The sequence below is a fragment of the Manis javanica genome, chromosome 4 (genome assembly GCF_040802235.1).
Source record: "Manis javanica isolate MJ-LG chromosome 4, MJ_LKY, whole genome shotgun sequence".
Classification (NCBI taxonomy): domain Eukaryota; kingdom Metazoa; phylum Chordata; class Mammalia; order Pholidota; family Manidae; genus Manis; species Manis javanica.
The window spans coordinates 162,390,386-162,408,841 of NC_133159.1; the positions used below are offsets into that span (position 1 = coordinate 162,390,386).

Here is an 18,456-nt window from a genome sequence, read left to right on the forward strand (position 1 = left end):
TACTTGGGGAGAGAGAGATCCCCATAAAAAGTGTGTGCACATATGTGTGTATGTGTGTGTGTGGTGTGTGTGTGTGTGAGAGAGAGAGAGAGGAGTGCAAGAATATTTAAAGAAGGGAGGAGGATTTGGAGATCAGAATTGAGGAGATATGAAGTGAGGGAGAAGGTGAATCGTGTGGGTTGGGTTTCCAGGGAAGAAGGACTTAGGCAAAGGCAAGCAGAGGTGCTCTAAGGCCCTGAGGGTGGGATGTGACTGACATATTTTCAGGAAGATTCTGATTTCACACCATTTAAACATACCTCCCTGAGAAGGTCCTGCTCCAAGTTATGGCTCCCAAGTAGCAACTTTCTTTTCAAGCAACGGCATTGCAGCTCTAGGTACCATTTCTGATGTTGAAGAAGATTGGTCTTCTCCTCTTCTTGGAAATGCTGTATGTTCTGTTTCTGGCTTGAAAGCCATTCCTGTTTTTCTTTTCTTGGGGTGCTCTTGTTTTCATTCAGCTCCTGGCAAGATAAAAAACAACTGAGTTCAAAATACATAAAAATTAACTACATGAATATACTGTTTGATAGCTGGTAATCTTCAGTAAAAATACTTAATTTGTGCCCTCTCTCATGGGCAGGCAGGGCAATGACCTTAAAGGAGGTAGGTAGTATTTTTCTGTTTCTGGAGTTATCCATGAAGTAGGACAGAAAAGAGAAAACATACACTAGAAAACATGCACACTTTTTAGCTTTGCACAGCTATATTTAGGATGGCTCGTAGCTTTGAAAGCACGCAATGATTGGTGAATGGAGTAAAACATCTTTGTTTGAAATCCTCCCAAAAGGGGGAAGAAGACAGTGCTTTCAAGTAAAAATCACACATGAATTAAAATTAAGGTTAAAATATAGTTATGTCTCACTTCTTGGCTTTCAACAATTGAAATACTAAGTTTTTGGCAAAGTTAAGGATGGGCTCAGTATAAAAGACCAGAAATTAAATGGAAAATCAACAAAACCACAGGAAAATAGAGACCGTTTAGAATAGATTTAGTCTTCAGCACTGTAACCACTGAACAAGGCAAGACCAATGTTTTTCTACAGCATTTTAAACATCATCTCACAAACTACCTAAAAAATTTATTTATACTGGATAGGATGAGAATACTGTCAATACATTCAATGATGCAAACCCAAGGATGCTAATCAATACTAGTATATTTCAACCTACAAGGCATCAACCTTGCAGAGAATATAAATCAGCCATCTTTCCTAGGTCTAAGATGATTTTTTAGAGACTGTTAACCTTATGGTTCTTCATCTGTTGTTCAAGAAAGAAACCGATGATTCATTACTTTCATTGATAAGATACTCAAACACATAAAAATAAAAAGCACATGAGCTTGTAGTTCTCAACTTAAGGATGTCAATGAGAAGACAGGGATAATACAGGCATATACAGAAAGAATCACTTGCCTATGTTTTTCAAAATCTTTGGCCAAGGAAATTTCCCACCCACTAAGACTATAGTAGGTCCCTTCCTCTATACTGATAATAATCATTCTAAATGAACACACACACACACACACACACACACACACACACACACACACACACACATGCAGACACAAAACTACCTTCTAAAAGAAAACGAGCTTATTAGTTAGACTATGAATTATATGCTTAAAGGATTATCTAAACCAACACATTCATTTATAAAACTAAAACCTGATTTCACTAGGAAACAACTATAGAACTGCATTTTGTTGGATATTTATTGACAGTTGGGAATCCTGTTTACCATCTTTTCAAATCCCATGTTCTAGTATTGAGTTTAGCTTTTAGATTACAGTAATGGGAATACATAGCAGGTTACACTCTTTAAAGTTGGAAAAATTTTATCAATGAACCTCACTCGGCAGGGTATATATAGCAAGGCTTTGTGCCACCAATGTCCTTAATAAGACTTATATATCTAATTATAGGTCAAATTCCTATACACAAGAAAGCACTGTACCAAAGAGATTATGGTTATTTTATCAAGATTAATTTATCTGCATGCTAATAATTAATTACATGGACTAAAAATTTCAGTCCATCAGTCTGTAAAAGAGGGTGTAAACTGGGGAAGTCTCGGTGGGTGGGGAATTTCCTTGGCAAAAGATTTTGAAAAACATAGCCAAATGATTCTTTGTGTATACGCCTGTATTATCTCTGTCTTCTCATTGACATCCTTCAGTTGAGAACTACAAGTTTATGTGCTTTTTATATTTATGTGTTTGAGTATCTTATCCACAAAAGTAATAAAGAATTGGTTTGTTTCTTGAATAACAGGTGAAGAACCATAAGGTCAATAGTCTCTGAAAAATCATCTTATACCTATGAAAGATGGATGATTTATATTCTCTGCAATATAATAAAGATACTATAGTTGACACAAATCATTTTCCTGTCCTGACCACTATCCTGAATAATAATCCCCTTTCAGAAATTGCCTTAGGACAACATGGCTTTCCTCACAGTTAGACTAGATCTGTGATAAAAATAAGTTCAAGAAAGCAGCACATAAAGGGCAAACACACATGAAATCCTGTAGCCATAAAGACATAATTAGCATGCTTTCCTAGTAAAGAAAATGGGATGAGAAGAAATGTCTCTTATCCTTATTCTGTGTTAAAATCAGAATAAGAACAAATTATTGTAATCTGAGCCCAAAGTAAGAAGGTATGATTTACTTTTAAAGGAAGAGATGTATGGCTCTTTTTCATAGCTAAAATATTTTTATTTCTAGTGACTCAGTTACTTAATAAGTGCTTAGGAAAGCTACTATAAATAAAAGCTTTATAAAATAATTCATATTTTAAAGAGATCACTCTTTTTAGATCCCACTCAACTGAGGATCTCAGCCATTGAAAAGTAATAGGTTATAATCAATGTCCTCACTTAAACTGGTATATTGTTAGTGGCCACAAACAAAAGAAAATTTTATCTTAATGGTTCTACGAGTAGATCAATATTGGATATAATCAGTAAGCAGGTAAGTGGCTTGAAAATTTTTATAAAGTAAATACCTCCTTAAGTTGTTCCTTTCGAAGTTTGTATTCTCTCTTCTGGGACTTCAAAAGGCTATTCAGTTCTTTCTTCTGCTCAGCCTGAATACGTTGTTGAAATTTGTTCTCCTCACTGGACATCAGTTCAGCCTATAGGAAAATTTTTAAATGGATCAAATTAGCTAAGCAGATAAGCTTCAAAGCAGCAGTTTAATACACATTAGCAAAGATATTTCCTCCCACCTAAGAATATAAAATCAGTATAATCATTACCAAAACAAGAATATCCAATAAATTATTAACAAATATTACTCAGCATCCTTATGATTTGAATTTCAGAGAAACACTAAAATGGAACTCATCTTTAAAATGCTGATCTTTTACAGGGTCAGTGTTTTCACCGTTCCCCCCCATTTAACTAGAGTATGCTGCCCGACCCCCCTCACTAATAAAACAAAACAAATGTAATTAAGTTATGACCTTTTATCTAGCTGGACTTGTGTATTAACTACTAAAAGCATACTGCTGACTGGCAGCCTTACCAACAACATGAACAGATATTCACACATATTCTGTATGTTGTATAAATTATATACTGTATTCTTACAATAAAGAAAGCTAGGAAAAAGAAAATGATCTTTAAACTGTCTCCCAAAACATTTTCCAAGACCTTTATTGAAAAAAATATGTGTATAAATGGGCCTGTGCAGTTCAAACCTGTTATTCAAGGGTGAACTATACATATTCATTGTAGAACATTTAGGAAATACAGAAAAACACAAAGAAGAAAAATCTTGCATGATTTTACCACACGGAGATAACCAATATAAACATTTTGGTGCATACCCTTCCTAATTTTTTCTAGGCATGTATAGATATTGATATAAATATATAAAACAAATCTAAAATCATATTGTACATCCTGTTTCATGAATTCCTTTCCTAAAAATGTTAGTATCTACCTGTTTACAAAGTATTCAAGAAAGTACAACACCAAACAGGATTCTAAATATTTCTATATTCTTTTGCCAAATTATTTCAAAATCAAATATTCATTTACACCAGAAATTATTTTGCTAAATTCTCTATTACTGTGAGACGGTGATTCTTCTTTTTTTGCAGACATATTTGAAGATATGGTGTAAATTTATTGAGAAGTTTACATTTTACTTGACAACTGTGATTATCAAAATAAATTGAAACTAAAGGGACACCAAGGAAATTAGAAACCAGTTTTCACAAAAGACTCCTAAAAAAATGCACCTTTATCATACAGTAGAATGATACTTATTTGTAGTAAACAAATGGGCTAAATGTGAATCTGAAACCCTCTTAATTTCTCTTAATTTAACATTCTCTGTATACTACAGTACTCTTCAATTCTTCTGATATAAAAATGCTACTATAAATTTAAGGTTTCCAAAAAGTACATAGGGAATGATAAATTTTTTTTAGAACCTGAATCACCTACTAACTGATTTATCAAACTCCTCAGATAACCAAAGTACCCAAGGCATAGAACAGAATACTTAACGACTTTTTTTTTCATTAAGGTATCTTTGATATACACTTATGATGGTTTCACATGAAAAATAATGTGGTTACTACATTCATCCACATATATCATCGAGTTCCCCCCATACGCCATTGCAGTCACTGCCCATCGGTGTTGTAAGATGCCACAGTCACTACATGTCTTTTCTGTGCTACACCGTCTTCCCCATGATCCCCCCACACCATGTGTACTGATCCTAATAGCCCTCAATGCCCTTCCATCTCCCTCCCCAACTGCCCTCCTGCACACCTTCCCTTTGGTAGCCGCTAGTTCCTTCTTGGGAGTTTGTGAGTCTGCTGCTTTGTTCCTTCAGTTTTGCTTCATTGTTATACTCCACAAATAAGGGAAATCATTTGGTACTTGTCTTTCTTTCCCTAACTTATTTCACTGAGCATAATACCGTCTAGCTACATCCATGTTGCTGCAAATGGTAGGATTTGTTTCTTTCTTATGGCTAAAAAGTATTCCATTGTGCATATGTACCACTTCTTCTTTATCCATCCAACTACTGATGGACACTTAGGTTGCTTCCATATCTTGGCTATTGTAAATAGTGCTGTGATAAACATAAGGGTGCATATGTCTTCTTCAATCTGACAACTTTTTTCTCTGGGTAAATTCCTAGGAGTGGAATTCACGGGCCAAATGGAATCTCTATTTTTAGTTTTTTGAGGAACCTCCATATTGCTATCCACAATGGTTGAACTAGTTTACATTCCCACCAGCAGTGTAGGAGGGATCCCCTTCCTCTGCATTCTAGCCACCATTGTTGTTCCTAGTCTTTTCGATGTTGGCCATGCTAAATGGTATGAGGTGATATCTCATTGTGCTTTTAATTTGCATTGCCCTGGTAATTAGTGATATGGAGCATCTTTTCAAGTGCCTCTTGGCCATCTGAATTTCTTCTTTGGAGAAGCATCTGTTCATATCCTGTGACCATTTTTTAATTGGGTTATTTGCTTTTTGGGTGTTGAGGTATGTGAACGCTTTACATATTTTGGATGTTAATCACTTGTCGGATATGTTGTTTACAAATATATTCTCCCATACTGTAGGATGCCTTTTTGTTCTGCTGATGGTGTCCTTTGCTGTACAGAAGCTTGATGTAGTCCCATTTGTTCATTTTTGCTTTTGTTTCCCTTGCCCAAGGAGATGCGTCCAGGAAAAAGTTGCTCATGTTTATATTCAAGAGATTTTGCGTATGTTGTCTTCTAAGAGTTTTATGGTTTCATGACTTACATTCAGGTCTTTGATCCATTTTGAATTTACTTTTGTGTATGGGTTTAGACAATAATCCAGTTTCATTCTCTTGCATGTAGCTGTCCAGTTTTGCCAACACCAGTTGTTGAAGACACTGTCATTTCCCCATTGTATGTCCATGGCTCCATTATGGTATATTAATTAACCACATTTGCTTGGGTTTATATCTGGGATCCCTAGCCTGTTCCATTGGTCTTTGGGCCTATTCTTGTGCCAGTACCAAATTGCCTTTGCAGTAGAGGTTGAAGTTGGGGAGCATAATCCGCCCCCAGCTTTATTCTTCCTTCTCATGATTGCTTTGGCTATTTGGGGTCTTCCGTGGTTCCATATGAATTTTAGAACTATTTGATCTAGTTCACTGAAAAATGCTATTGGCATTTTGATAGGGATTGCACTGAATCGGTAGATTGCTTCAAGCAGGGTGGCCATTTTGACAATATTAATTCTTCCTATCCATGAGCAAGGGATATTATATTCCATTTATCGCTATCTTCTTTTTATTGAATGTCTTATTCAGCTTCTCACTGTTAAGTATGATGTTGGCTTTGGGTTTGTCATATGAGGCCTTTACTATGTTGAGGTACTTGCCCTCTATACTCATTTTCTTGAGATTTTTTACCATGAATGGATGTTGAACTTTGTCGATTGCTTTTTCTGCTTCTATGGAGATGATCATGTGCTTTTTCTCCTTATTTTAGTTAATGTGGTGGATGATGCTGACGGATTTTCAACTGTTGTACCATCCTTGCATCCCTGGAATAAATCGTACTTGATCATGATAGACTATCTGTTTGATATATTTTTCACTATGATTTTGTTGAGTGTTTTTGTGTCTATGTTCACCAGGGATATTGGTCTATAATTTTCTTTTTTTGTGGTGTATTTGCCTAATTTTGGAATTAGAGTGATGCTGGCCTCATAGAATGAGGGTGGAAGTATTCCCTCCTTGTCTACTTTTTGGAAAGCTTTAAGGAGGATGGGTATTAGATTTTCACTAAATGTCTGATAAAATTCAGCAGTGAAGGCATCTGCTCCAAGAGTTTTATTTTAGGTAGATTTTTATTACCAATTCAGTTTTGCTGCAGGTAATTGATCTGTTCACATTTTCTGTTCCTTTCTGGGTCTGCCAAGGAAGGTTGTACTTTTCTTGAAAGTTGTTCATTCCTTCTGGGTTATCAAGTTTCTAAGCATAAAATTTTTCACCATATTCTCTAATAATTCTTTGTATTTCTGTAGTGCCCATAGTGATTTTTCCTTTCTCATTTCTAGACACTCTTTTTTTCTTGATAAGTCTGGCTAGGGGTTTTTCCATTCTGCTTATTTTCTCAAAGAACCAGCTCCTGCTTTCATTGATTCTATTGTTTTATTCTTCTCAATTTCATTTAAGCCTGCTCTAATCTTTATTATGTCCCTCTTCTACTGACTTTGGGCCTCATTTGTTCTACTTTTTCTAGTTTTGTTAATTGTGAGTTTAGACTGTTCATATCGGGTTTTTCTTCTTTCCTGAGGCAGGCCTCTATTGCAATATACTTCCCTCTTAGTACAGCCCTAGCTGCATCCCACAGATTTTGCATTGCTTGATCTGTTTTTATTTGGTCATTGATCCATTGATTATTTAGGAGCATGTTGTTAAGCCTCCATGGGTTTGTGGGTCTTTTCATTTTCTTTGAGTAATTTATTTCTAGTTTCATACCTTTGTGGCCTGAGAAGCTGGTTGGTTCAATTTCAATATTTTTGTATTTACTGACATTCTTTTTTGTAGTCTAGTATATAATCGATTCTTGAAAATGTTCCATGTGCACCTGAGAAGAATGTGTATCCTGTGGCTTTTGGGTGGAGCATTCTGTAGATATCTGTTAGGTCCATCTGTTCTAATGTGTTGTTCAGTACCTCTGTTTCCTTACTTATTTTCGGTCTGGTTGATCTGTACTTTGGAGTGAGTGGTGTGTTGAATTCTCCTAAAATGAATGCATTGCATTCTATTTCCTCTTTTAATACTGTTAGTATCTGTTTCACATATGTAGGTATTCCTGTGTTGGGTGCATAGATACTTATAATGGTTATATCCTCTTGTTGGACTGATCCCTTTATCATTATGTAATGTCCTTCTTTGTCTCTTGTGGCTTTCTTTGTTTTGAAGTCTACTTTGTCTGATACAAGTACTGTAACTCCTGCTTTTTTCTCCCTATTGTTTTCATGAAATATCTTTTTCCATCCCTTCACTTTTAGTCTGTGTATGTCTTCGGGGTTGAGGTGAGTCTCTTTTAGGTGGCATATAGATGGGACTTGCTTTTTTATCCATCATATTGACTCTGTGTCTTTTGATTGGTGCATTCAGTCCATTTACATTTAGGGTGATTATCAAATAGGTATGTACTTATTGCCATTGCAGGCTTTAGACTCGTGGTTACCAACGGTTCAAGGAAAACTTCCTTACTATCTAAGAGTCTAGGCTCACTTAGTGTGCTATTACAAATACAATCTAAAGGTTCTTTTTTTTCCTCCTCCTTTTTCTTCCTCCTCCATTGTTTATATATTAAGTATCATATTCTGTACTCTTTGTCTATCCCTTAACCTACTTTGGGATAGTTGATTTAATTTTGCATTTGCTTAGTAATTAATTGTTCTGCTTTCTTTAATGTGGTTTTATTACCTCTGGTGACAGCTATTTAGCCTTAGGAACACTTCCGTCTATAGCAGTCCATCCAAGATACACTGCAGAGACAGTTTGTGGGAGGTAAATACTCTCAGCTTTTGCTTATCTGGAAATTGTTTGATACCCTCCTTCAATGTTAAATGATAATCTTGCCAGATAGAGTACTCTTGCTTCTGCTTCATTGCATTAAATATATCATGCCACTCCCTTCTGACCTGTAAGGTTTCTGCTGAGAAGTCTGATGACAGCCTGATGGGTTTTCCTCTGTATGTGATCTTTTCTCTCTCTCTGGCTTCTTTTAATACTCTGTCCTTACCCTTGATCTTTGCCATTTTAATTATTATATGTTTTGGTGTTGTCTATCTTGGCTCCCTTGTGTTGAGAGATCTGTGCACCTCCATGGCCTGAGAGACTATCTCCTTCCCCAGATTGGGGAAGTTTTCAGCAATTACCTCCTCAAAGACACTTTCCCTTTTCCTCTCTCTTCTTCTTCTGATACCCCTATAACACGAATATTGTTCTGGTTGGATTGGTCACACAGTTCTCTCAATATTCTTTCACTCCTAGAGATCTTTTTTTCTGTGCCTCAGCTTCTTTGCATTCCTCTTCTTCAATGTTTTTCATTTATCGTCTCCTCGACCATATCTAATCTGCTTTTAAATCCCCACATTGTATTCCATAATGAATGGATCTCTGTTCTGGATTTGTTCCTGCATTCTTGAGTATTTTTCTGTACCTGCATGGATGTGTTTATGATTTTTTTAATCTCTTTTAGGAAGATTGATGAGTTCATTTTCACTTGACCTCTTTTCTGGTGTTTTGGGGATTTTGGTTTCAACCAGGTTCCTTCGACATTTCATATTTGTATGTGGCACCATCTAGGACCCTGAAGGTGTACTGCCTGCAATTACTTAGCCCATGGAGCCATGTCAGGGGTCTCAGAGGAGCGGCGCTCGTGACTGGGGGTTGGGAAGAGCTGTTTCCTGCTTCCCAGATACTGTATGTCTCTACACAGCCAGACTAGTCAACCAAACACACAGGTGTAACCCTCTATGCTTTGCATTTGTAACTGCTGTAGGCAGGACCTCCCTCGGGCTGGACTGATGCCAGGGCAGGGGCAGATGGTTTGTAAGCCAGTGCCAGCTTGCCAGAAGGTGCAGCAGGCTGCATATCATGGTGGAAGGCCTCGGAGCTGTATAGCCAGCCAGGGGGATGGAGTGCCTGAAGTTCCTGAAAAGTTCCCAACCTGCTGGGCAGAGTGCACCTGAACAGTTTTGTCTACCTGTCCTTTTTCTTGAGCAGCAAGCCCTGTGCAATATTTGCCCATTTAGTAGCCCTCTCACTGTTAGGAAGTCTCTCATACTGCCTGCCTTTCTTTTCTCCCAGAGCAGCTGGATGTGAATCCCTGTTTTCCACAACAGCTGGAATCTCAGTCTGTCCAAGCATTCTTCCTGTCTTAGCTTTCCAACCCCACTGATCTCCAGAGCACCATGTAATATAGGTTCTTGCTCCCACAGCAGATCTCCAGGGCTGGGTGTTCAGCAGTCCTAGGCCTCCACCCTGTCTCCACTCCATTTCTCTTCCTTCTGCCAGTGAGCTGGGGTGGGAGAAGAGCATGGGCCCCCCAGATCATGGCTTTGGTATGTTACGTTTTTTGAGGTCTGTTCTTTTCTCCAGGTGTAAGAAGTCTGGTGCTGCCTTCTTTCCTGTTGATCTTTTAGGGTTAGTTGTATTAACAATATTTTCATATTATATGTGGTTTTGGGAGGAGGCCTCTGTCTCACCTCTCACGTCGTCATCTTTAATCTGATCTACCTGACTTTAATCACTGTTACATGATAAAACTATCAAGTTATCAGGACATAATTCCGTATCTACTGGTTCCCGACCCAGCACTTGATATTTAACCTATTATGTACATATTTTTCCCTTTCCCCATTTGATTTGCTTGGTTCTGGGGAACAGATACCCTAACATCAAAATGCCATCTTGGTTAATTTTGAAATAGCCACAAGTTAGAATAGATACATTAGTAATACTGGTCAACTACCTCTTTTTCCACAGCAGCCTGATGTTTCTTGATCAGTTTCTTCATTTTTGCAGCAAAGTTGTTACGCTGCATTTCAAGATCTTTCTCTAACCTGAGATGATGCTTATCCATCTCAGCCTTCAGCTTATCTTTCAGAGACATCAGCTGTTTCTGATGCTCAAGTTTTCTGAGCTCATGTTCTTCCATTTCCCTTGTAACCTACAACAATGGAGAGGAAAGAATGAAATAAAGCAAAACCTTTTTCTTTCAAAACCATCTTAGACCAGTCTACTATCAACTAAGTAGGTAATTCATGTAGGAGATCCCAGTCAACAGCTTCTAATAAAATTTCATCTGAAAAAGCAGACAAGCTAGCTGGTTCTAAAATTAAAATGGGAATGTAAAGCACCCAGAATAGCCAAAATTTTGAGGGGATATGAAAAGTTGGTAGATTTAAATTCAGTAATCAAAACAGTGCAGTATTGGTATGAGGACAGGCTGAATAGAGCAAAGGAACACACTGAAATCTGGAAACAGACCCACATATATTCAGCCAATTGATTTACTACCAAAAAGTCAAGTTAATTCAAAGAGGAAAGGAAAGTGTTTTTAACAAATCCTGCTGTAACACCTGGTTCTCTGTATTCTAAATAAATAAATGCTTAATCATGCTATACACAGAAATTAACTTGACAAGAGTCACTTGACATAAACCTAAAATCCAGAATCAGAGAGCAGGAGAAAACACAGAATATTATCATGACCTTGGGGTCAGCAAATGTTTCTTGGGTAGGACACAAAAAACACTGATTATAATGAAAAAAATGTACAAACTGGATTCTCAAACAGAGGCAAAATTCAGATAATGTAAGATTAACCATTTAAAGTGAACAATTCAGTAGCATTTAGTATATTCATGATGTTCTGCAACCACTGCCCCATTGTAAAGAAAAAAATGTACAAACTGGATTCTCAGAGACAAAATTTATATAATGTAGGATTAATCATTTAAAGTAAACAATTCAATAGTATTTAGTATATTCATGATGTTCTGCAAGACTGCCCGTATCTAGTTACAAAACATATATAATACTTCAGAAGAAAACCCTGTATGTTTTAAGCAGTTGCTCCCCCATCTCCCCTTCTGGTAACCACCAATCTATTTTCTGTCTATGGATTTATCTATTTTGGATGTTTCATATACTATGTGACCTGCTGTATCTGGCTTCTTTCACCTAGCATGTTTCCAAGGTTCATCCATATTGTACAGGATGCAACAGTACTTCGTTTCTTTTTATGGTGAATAATATTCCACTGTATGCCCATACCCTCATTTGTTTATCCATTTATTTGTTGCTGGACCTGTGTGTTGTTTCCACCTTTTGGCTATTGTGAATACTGCTCTTGTGAACATTTGTGTATATGCATTTGTTTAAGTACCTGCTTTCAATTGTTTTGGGTATATATCTAGGAGTAGAATTGCTGAGTCATGGGGAAATGCTATGTTTAACTTTTTGAGAAATCATCAACTGTTTACCACAGCAGCTGACATTTTACATTCTTACCAGCAATATATAGCAGGAGTTCCAATTTCTCCACGTGCTCTCTAGTTGTTATTTTCCATCTTTGTTTTTGTTTTTCTCTCTTAATAGCTAACCACCTAACAAAACAGCAGCAGACTCACACAGTCCAAGAAGGGACTAGCAGTTACCAAAGGGAAAGGGGTGGGAAGGGTGGGTGGGAAGGGAGGGAGAAAAGGATTAAGGGCCATTATGATTAGTACACATAGTGTAGATGGGGGAGATGCGGAAGGCAGTAATAGCACAGAGAAGACAAGCAGTGATTCTATAGCATCTTATTACGTTGATGGACAGTGACTTCAATGGGGTGTTAGGTGGGAACTCAATAATATGGGTGAATGTAGTAACCAGTGTTGCTCATGTGAAACCTTCATATGATTGTATATCAATGATACCTTAACAACAACAACAAAATAGCTGGCCATCCTAGTGGCTGTAAGGTGGTACTCATTATAGTTTTAATTTGCGTTTCTCTAATGACTAATTATATTGAGTATATTTTCATGTGCTGTTGGCCATTTGTATACATTCTTTGGATAAATGTCTTTTCAAGTCTTTAACACATTTTTAAAAATTGAGGTATAGTTTATATATTAATTTGAATAGTTTTTTGGTGGAGTCTTTAGGGCTTTTTTTATGTAGTATCGGGTCATCTGCAAACAATGACTGTTTCACTTCTTCCTCACCAGTGTGGGTGCCTTTTATATTTGTCTTGCCTGATAATGTAGCTAGGACTTCCAATACTCTGTTGAATAAAAGTGTTGTGAGTAGGCATCCTTGTCTTATTCCTGATTTTAGAGGAAAAGTTTTTAGCTTTTTCATGGCCTTTACTCATTTTTAATGGGTTGTTTGAATTGGATTTTAAAACTAAAAATTTTAATTTATCACAGATGGAGAAAAAATATTTGCAGGACATATCGGAGAAAAAATACCTGTATGTTTCTTATGAAAGTCAAACATACATATGCCCTATGACTCAGCCATTTTATCCTATGTATTTGTCACAGAAATTAAAACATCATGTTCAAAGACATGTACATGTTTGTAGCATCTTACTATGCTGATGGACAGTGACTGTACTGGGGTATGTGGTGGGGACTTGGTAATAGGGGGAGTCTAGTAACTGTAGTGTTGCTCATGTGATTGTACATTAATGACACCAAGATAATAAAATAAATAAATAAATAAAAGTATTTATTTCATCTTCCACTTGCCCCTCAGCAACCTCTAATCTACTTTCTGTGAATTCGCCTATTTTAGATATTTCGTATAAGTGGAATTCTAATAATATTTTTCCTTTTGTGTCTGGCTTATATCACTTAGCATTTTTTCAAGGTTGGCTCACATTGTAGCATATATCCGAACGCCGTTCCTTTTCACAGCTGAATAATATTCCATTGTAGATATATATATATATATATATATATATATATACACACACACACACACTATGGTTTATCCATTCATGTGTTAATGAACACTTGGGTTGTTTCCATCTTTTAGCTATTGTGCCTAGTAACTTTTGGTAATACTGAAAGCAGTGAAGTTAAAAAGGAAGCATTCCTATCAATTGTGAAAATGAGTTACCTGACCTTCCAATGTTTTCAAGAAAATTTAAAATCTTACACATGAAAGTGTAGCAAACATCCACATTTCCTAAACTGAGAAGTTGTAATTTCTACAATTACACCCAGTTTTATTTTAAAAATGTAAACATTATGGAAAACACAAAAATCACTTTCCATTATCACCCACCTTAAACCTTTCTCCACGTCCCAAAGGCAACCATTATCATTAATATCATGTTGAATAGTTACTATTTTTACATACCTTCGTTTTCATCTAAGTAACTTCAATTAATACATTATATGGTATTTATTGATTTAATTATTCTAAGATTTAAAAAATATTCTTTTTGCATTCTCAAAACATGTTTACTAAATGCAGACATTAAACTGGGAATTAAAAAGCCTTTTGCCATTTTAAAATAAGTTGCCTAAAATTATGTTCCAAACTTCTGATACATCAAAGGAAAAAAAAACCCCAAACTCTTAAACTAACCAGACTAGGAAAATTAGTTACCAAAGTTGAATTTTTTTTCACTGAAATCCAAATACTTACAGATTCCGGATGGATGGCAGAATTATTAGACATGACTGTGTGGATTCCCTCCGTCACGTGTAGCTCACTCTTGTAGCTTTGACTCCTGGTCTTGTTGGACACACGGGGAACAGACTGATGATTTCCAATATTCACTGCTCCTGTCTGTCCAACACTATGATCTTGGTCCTGAGGGAAAAGAGTATTAGATTCAAATATCTTTACCTCCTGAATTCTTGATTATTAGCATCTAGCACACCGCTTGGCACACACAGTCTTCAGAATGTTAGTGGTCTGTTTTGAGAAATTCCTTGTATTTGCCAAGACCAGAAAGTTTATCAGTTGTTAGTTGACAGATTAAAAAAATGACCGACAGTAAATACCAAAAAGCCCAACCAACTATGTGAAAAAGTTAATCAATTCAGAGTTATTTCCAAAGGGTAGTCTTTTCTCTAAAATTTTTGACATTATTTTGAAATCCATTTCTACTACACATCTCATGGGGTATACACAGAGATGCTGCTCATTTCTCAATGATTCCAATGGTGAAAACAAACCCCAACCTTTTTTTTTAATCCTATAAACATCCCTTTTAGTTATTTTTTATTGAAGCCTTTTATATTTCTTTTCTTCTCAGAATATAGTCTTTAGCCTAAACTTCTTCCACTAAGTAATTTAATATTAATTCCTACCTATTTTTATGTAAAATTAAAAATTGTATATATATTTAATCATAATTAGAAGACTGTTCTTCCCAAGAAACCCGGCAAACTTTGGTATCTGGGCACCAATATTACAGTCTTACCATACCGAAACTCTGTCAGATATGCAGAATAATAAATACAGACCCATAGTATATGGAGGATCTTTTTTTACATCCACAGCCTTAAAAAGTTGCTGTTATTCTAATGTTTAATGACATTAGAATTTTGTTAATTTCACTTTACTAAAGTAATTCATATACCTAAAATAGCCCCAATTTTCTAGTGACTAGTGTTAGAACTAAAAAACAATATCAAAAATATCAAAACTGTATGTAAGAAAGTCTTCTATTTTATAGTTCATTAATTTTGTAGTGTTATTAAAAAGAAAAGTAACTACTACTCCTGTTTTCAGAATGCAGGGATCTTTCTCAATGGAAAGCAATAAAAAAGAATCAAAGCTTTGGCATTGAGACATGAGCAAAGAAGAAAACAGAAAATACTTAGACTAAAAAAGATAGCTCCACAAATCATGAGCTTTATATTTTCCTTTGAGGAAGTTCTGTAACATTTCTACTGCAAACTTGGAAACATGGTAACATGGAAACAACTTGGTCTCAAGAGTAATATATGAATCTGAACCCATATGCTTCTACAGTAAGTTAGTTAACCACTCTGAGCCTTACTTTACTCACCTATGAAATGAGTATTTTAGAACCATGTAGAGGAATGAATTCCTTTACACAACTGAAAAGAATGAAGTGTTCTTAGTAACAGAATAAGAATCCTTGGTAATTTTTTTTCCCCCAGGATAAATTTAACTAAGTCACATGTTTATTTCATTCATTCATTCATTCATTCATTCGTTTATTTATAAAAAAGCAAGAAATTTCCAATTTAATAAACATTTATCAAACATTACACAAAAGGCACTGGGGGAGAGGTTTATACAATAAACAAGATAAGGAGAATGGTTGGTAATTCTAATGACTTGTCTGTGAGCACCGTCAACTTCCAAAACGCGTAATTTCAAATACTTCCAAAGCGTGTCCCATGCCATCAGACAATCAGGCAAAAAAGTGTTCAGTAGACCAGAATTTTGAGAGGGACTAGATTAAATAAAAGTTGAACAGGTTTCTCTAATAAAAGACTTCACACAGCTTTACTATGCTGATGTACACTACCGAGAGTTTGGTTTAAAGAATGCAAAACCTTTTTCTCCACCTGGGACCTCAGAGAATCACTGTGAAGACACAATCTGGAAACCACTGATATAAAAGATTCTTGGCAAGAAAAGTTCCACAAGGAAAGAAGCCAATAAAGAGACCCCAATACTTGAGCCGTTTCTAAGTTATTACCTTTCCTTCCTGTGCTTCTACTGCCGGCCCTTTATGTGCCTCCTGGGAAAGGACCTTCTTGTTTCGATTGTACAGATTGTCCAGCACTCTTTTTTTTTCTTCCTTTGCCCTTTGAAGGAGATCTATTAACACCGTTGTAGGGTGCTCCCGAAGCACAAAGGGGTCCTGGTTAAGAGTAGAAGGCAAAAGTCAGGTTGAGACCTATATATTTTTTCATTCAGAACAAATGAATCCCTTCTTGGACCCTAGAGTTACTATCCTAAATAATTATAGATAATGCATGTAATCTATGGTTATCTAATTCTGCTATGCTTTTTACTTCTTATATTTATAAAATTTAATTTACATGTATACACTCTGTGCCTACATAACTTCCCCTGTACTTTTTATGAAAACTTTGAACATGACAGCTTTGTTGGCCAAATGAAAATGCAGAGTTGAAATAATCAGAGTCTAAGTAAACATTAAGAATTAAGTCCAATTAGAGCCCTAAGTAAACGCTTACAAATTCTTAGAACTGGTTTCATAGAGGAGACACTATCAGTTCTGAATTACATTAGATCTCAACAGGAATGTGTTTACTGATGGTGAATTACATAACATACTACTTGGGTATAGTGGGCTCCTTTATGTTGCTTAAATGAAACTTCATAAAACACTAGCAGTTGATTAAAAGACGTTATGTATTAGTGATTTTTACCATTAATATTTAATAAAGCTTAACATTATCAAATACAGAAAAGTAGAAAGAACAATTCTACTATAAGATTATCATCATTACATTTGGTATTTTTTGGATATTTATGTCTTCTCAGAAATTTTTCGTGTATAGATTTTGTTTTGTAGTGAGCACACAGATTGCAGAAAGATGACTTGTGCGCTGGAGTTCATGAGATGATCTTGAATTCTTTTAAGACTTTTACCCCCTTTATTAGCTCAGATTTATTTCTTCTCTGAAGAGTTGTAACTATATATTATTCTCTTTTTATTGCTGTAAGTATTATGTTATTTCAACTCATAATGCCTACAGACTATTTCCTCAAATGTTCATGCCAAAATTACATAACCATTATTCTAATTCTGGATAATTATTTTCAATTTTTCATTGAGATAAATAGCTTCATACAGTAAGTCACTTTTTTCCATTTTATTCTTTTTCCTTATGACAGACTGCAACAGAAATGTGATCAGGCCGAAGGGAAGGATGCACTTGACAGATTCTTCCTATCACTTTCAATAATGGCAATATACAAAATGGACCAGGTAAATGAATACATATGCAGGTTTGGCATCACCCAAGGTCAAGTATCCATTCCTGGTGGGCTGGGTTATTACCAAAAGAGCTTCTTTTGCCTCCATTAGGCAAATGTAAGAAGCCAGACACATTCTTCCTTTTCCTGAGCCTTAGCTTGGTATGTACCACTATTTATAATATTCGGTCATTTTTATCTGAAAATAATATATCTTGTAATTCTAAGTTATTTAATAGTTTTCTACAAATGGATCCTGCTTATTTTTCACTTACATAATTCATAGCTATACTAAACCTTTTGTTGCTATTGTGAATACCTAGTTTTTGGGCTTGAATTTGAGACTGTAAGTGTGCTTAGGGCCTAGAATTCCCTAAGTGTTACTGAAACTTTATACTGCTCTTCTACATACTGTAGTTGCAAATAACCCTACCTAATATGTACATGATCCTTGCAATATCCTTGCGTAGTGAACTGCGTGTTGGTGAAAATAAACTGAACTTCTTTGAAATTCTAAAACATGCATGCTGAAAGTCTAATTTTCTAGTGAAAAATCCACAAAATTCCTTAGGGTCACAAAAAGATAGTCAACTGCTACTCACGATTGCCTTATCTAGATGTTTTAAGAACTATATTAAATTGAACAATACTATTATTGCTATTCATAAAATGTGAACCTCTAAATGAAAACATTTTTGAGAACAGAAAGCATATACTAAGAATTTATTTAAATTAGGTTACCAAACCTATTGAAAAATGAATAGAATTCACATTATTTTTAAAATACTTTCATTGCTAAGTTAGAAAAACATATTTCTCAAAAGGAAACAAAAATGTGATATCCATTTTTAACAGTTCTTTTGAAATCTCTTTTCTCCCACAGTATTTATGTAAATGTATTACACATCATTTCTCTTCCTTTCATATTACTTTATA

General features: G+C 35.6%; 1 protein-coding gene and 1 long non-coding RNA gene across 3 annotated transcripts in view; one reads left to right on the top strand and one right to left on the bottom strand.

Moving 5' to 3' along the window:
• The window catches only part of LOC140849158 (uncharacterized), a 34,609-nt gene that overhangs the window by 6,238 nt on the left and 9,915 nt on the right, over positions 1 to 18,456 (top strand). The window contains exon 3 of one of the 2 annotated variants that reach the window (XR_012130789.1): positions 17,440 to 17,533. This is a non-coding gene — a long non-coding RNA (uncharacterized lncRNA). Of the gene's footprint in view, positions 1 to 16,421; positions 17,534 to 18,456 lie in introns of those variants that run through there. The other variant, XR_012130788.1, reaches the window with a different exon arrangement.
• Positions 249 to 14,392, bottom strand: LOC140849157 (serine/threonine-protein kinase TAO3-like). Its single transcript, XM_073235656.1, has 4 exons — positions 14,233 to 14,392; positions 10,553 to 10,750; positions 3,053 to 3,181; positions 249 to 503 (listed from the first exon to the last, which is right to left on the bottom strand). Exons 1-4 carry the CDS (start codon positions 14,263 to 14,265, stop codon positions 264 to 266), a joined length of 600 nt encoding a protein of 199 aa, XP_073091757.1. The 5' UTR covers positions 14,266 to 14,392; the 3' UTR covers positions 249 to 263.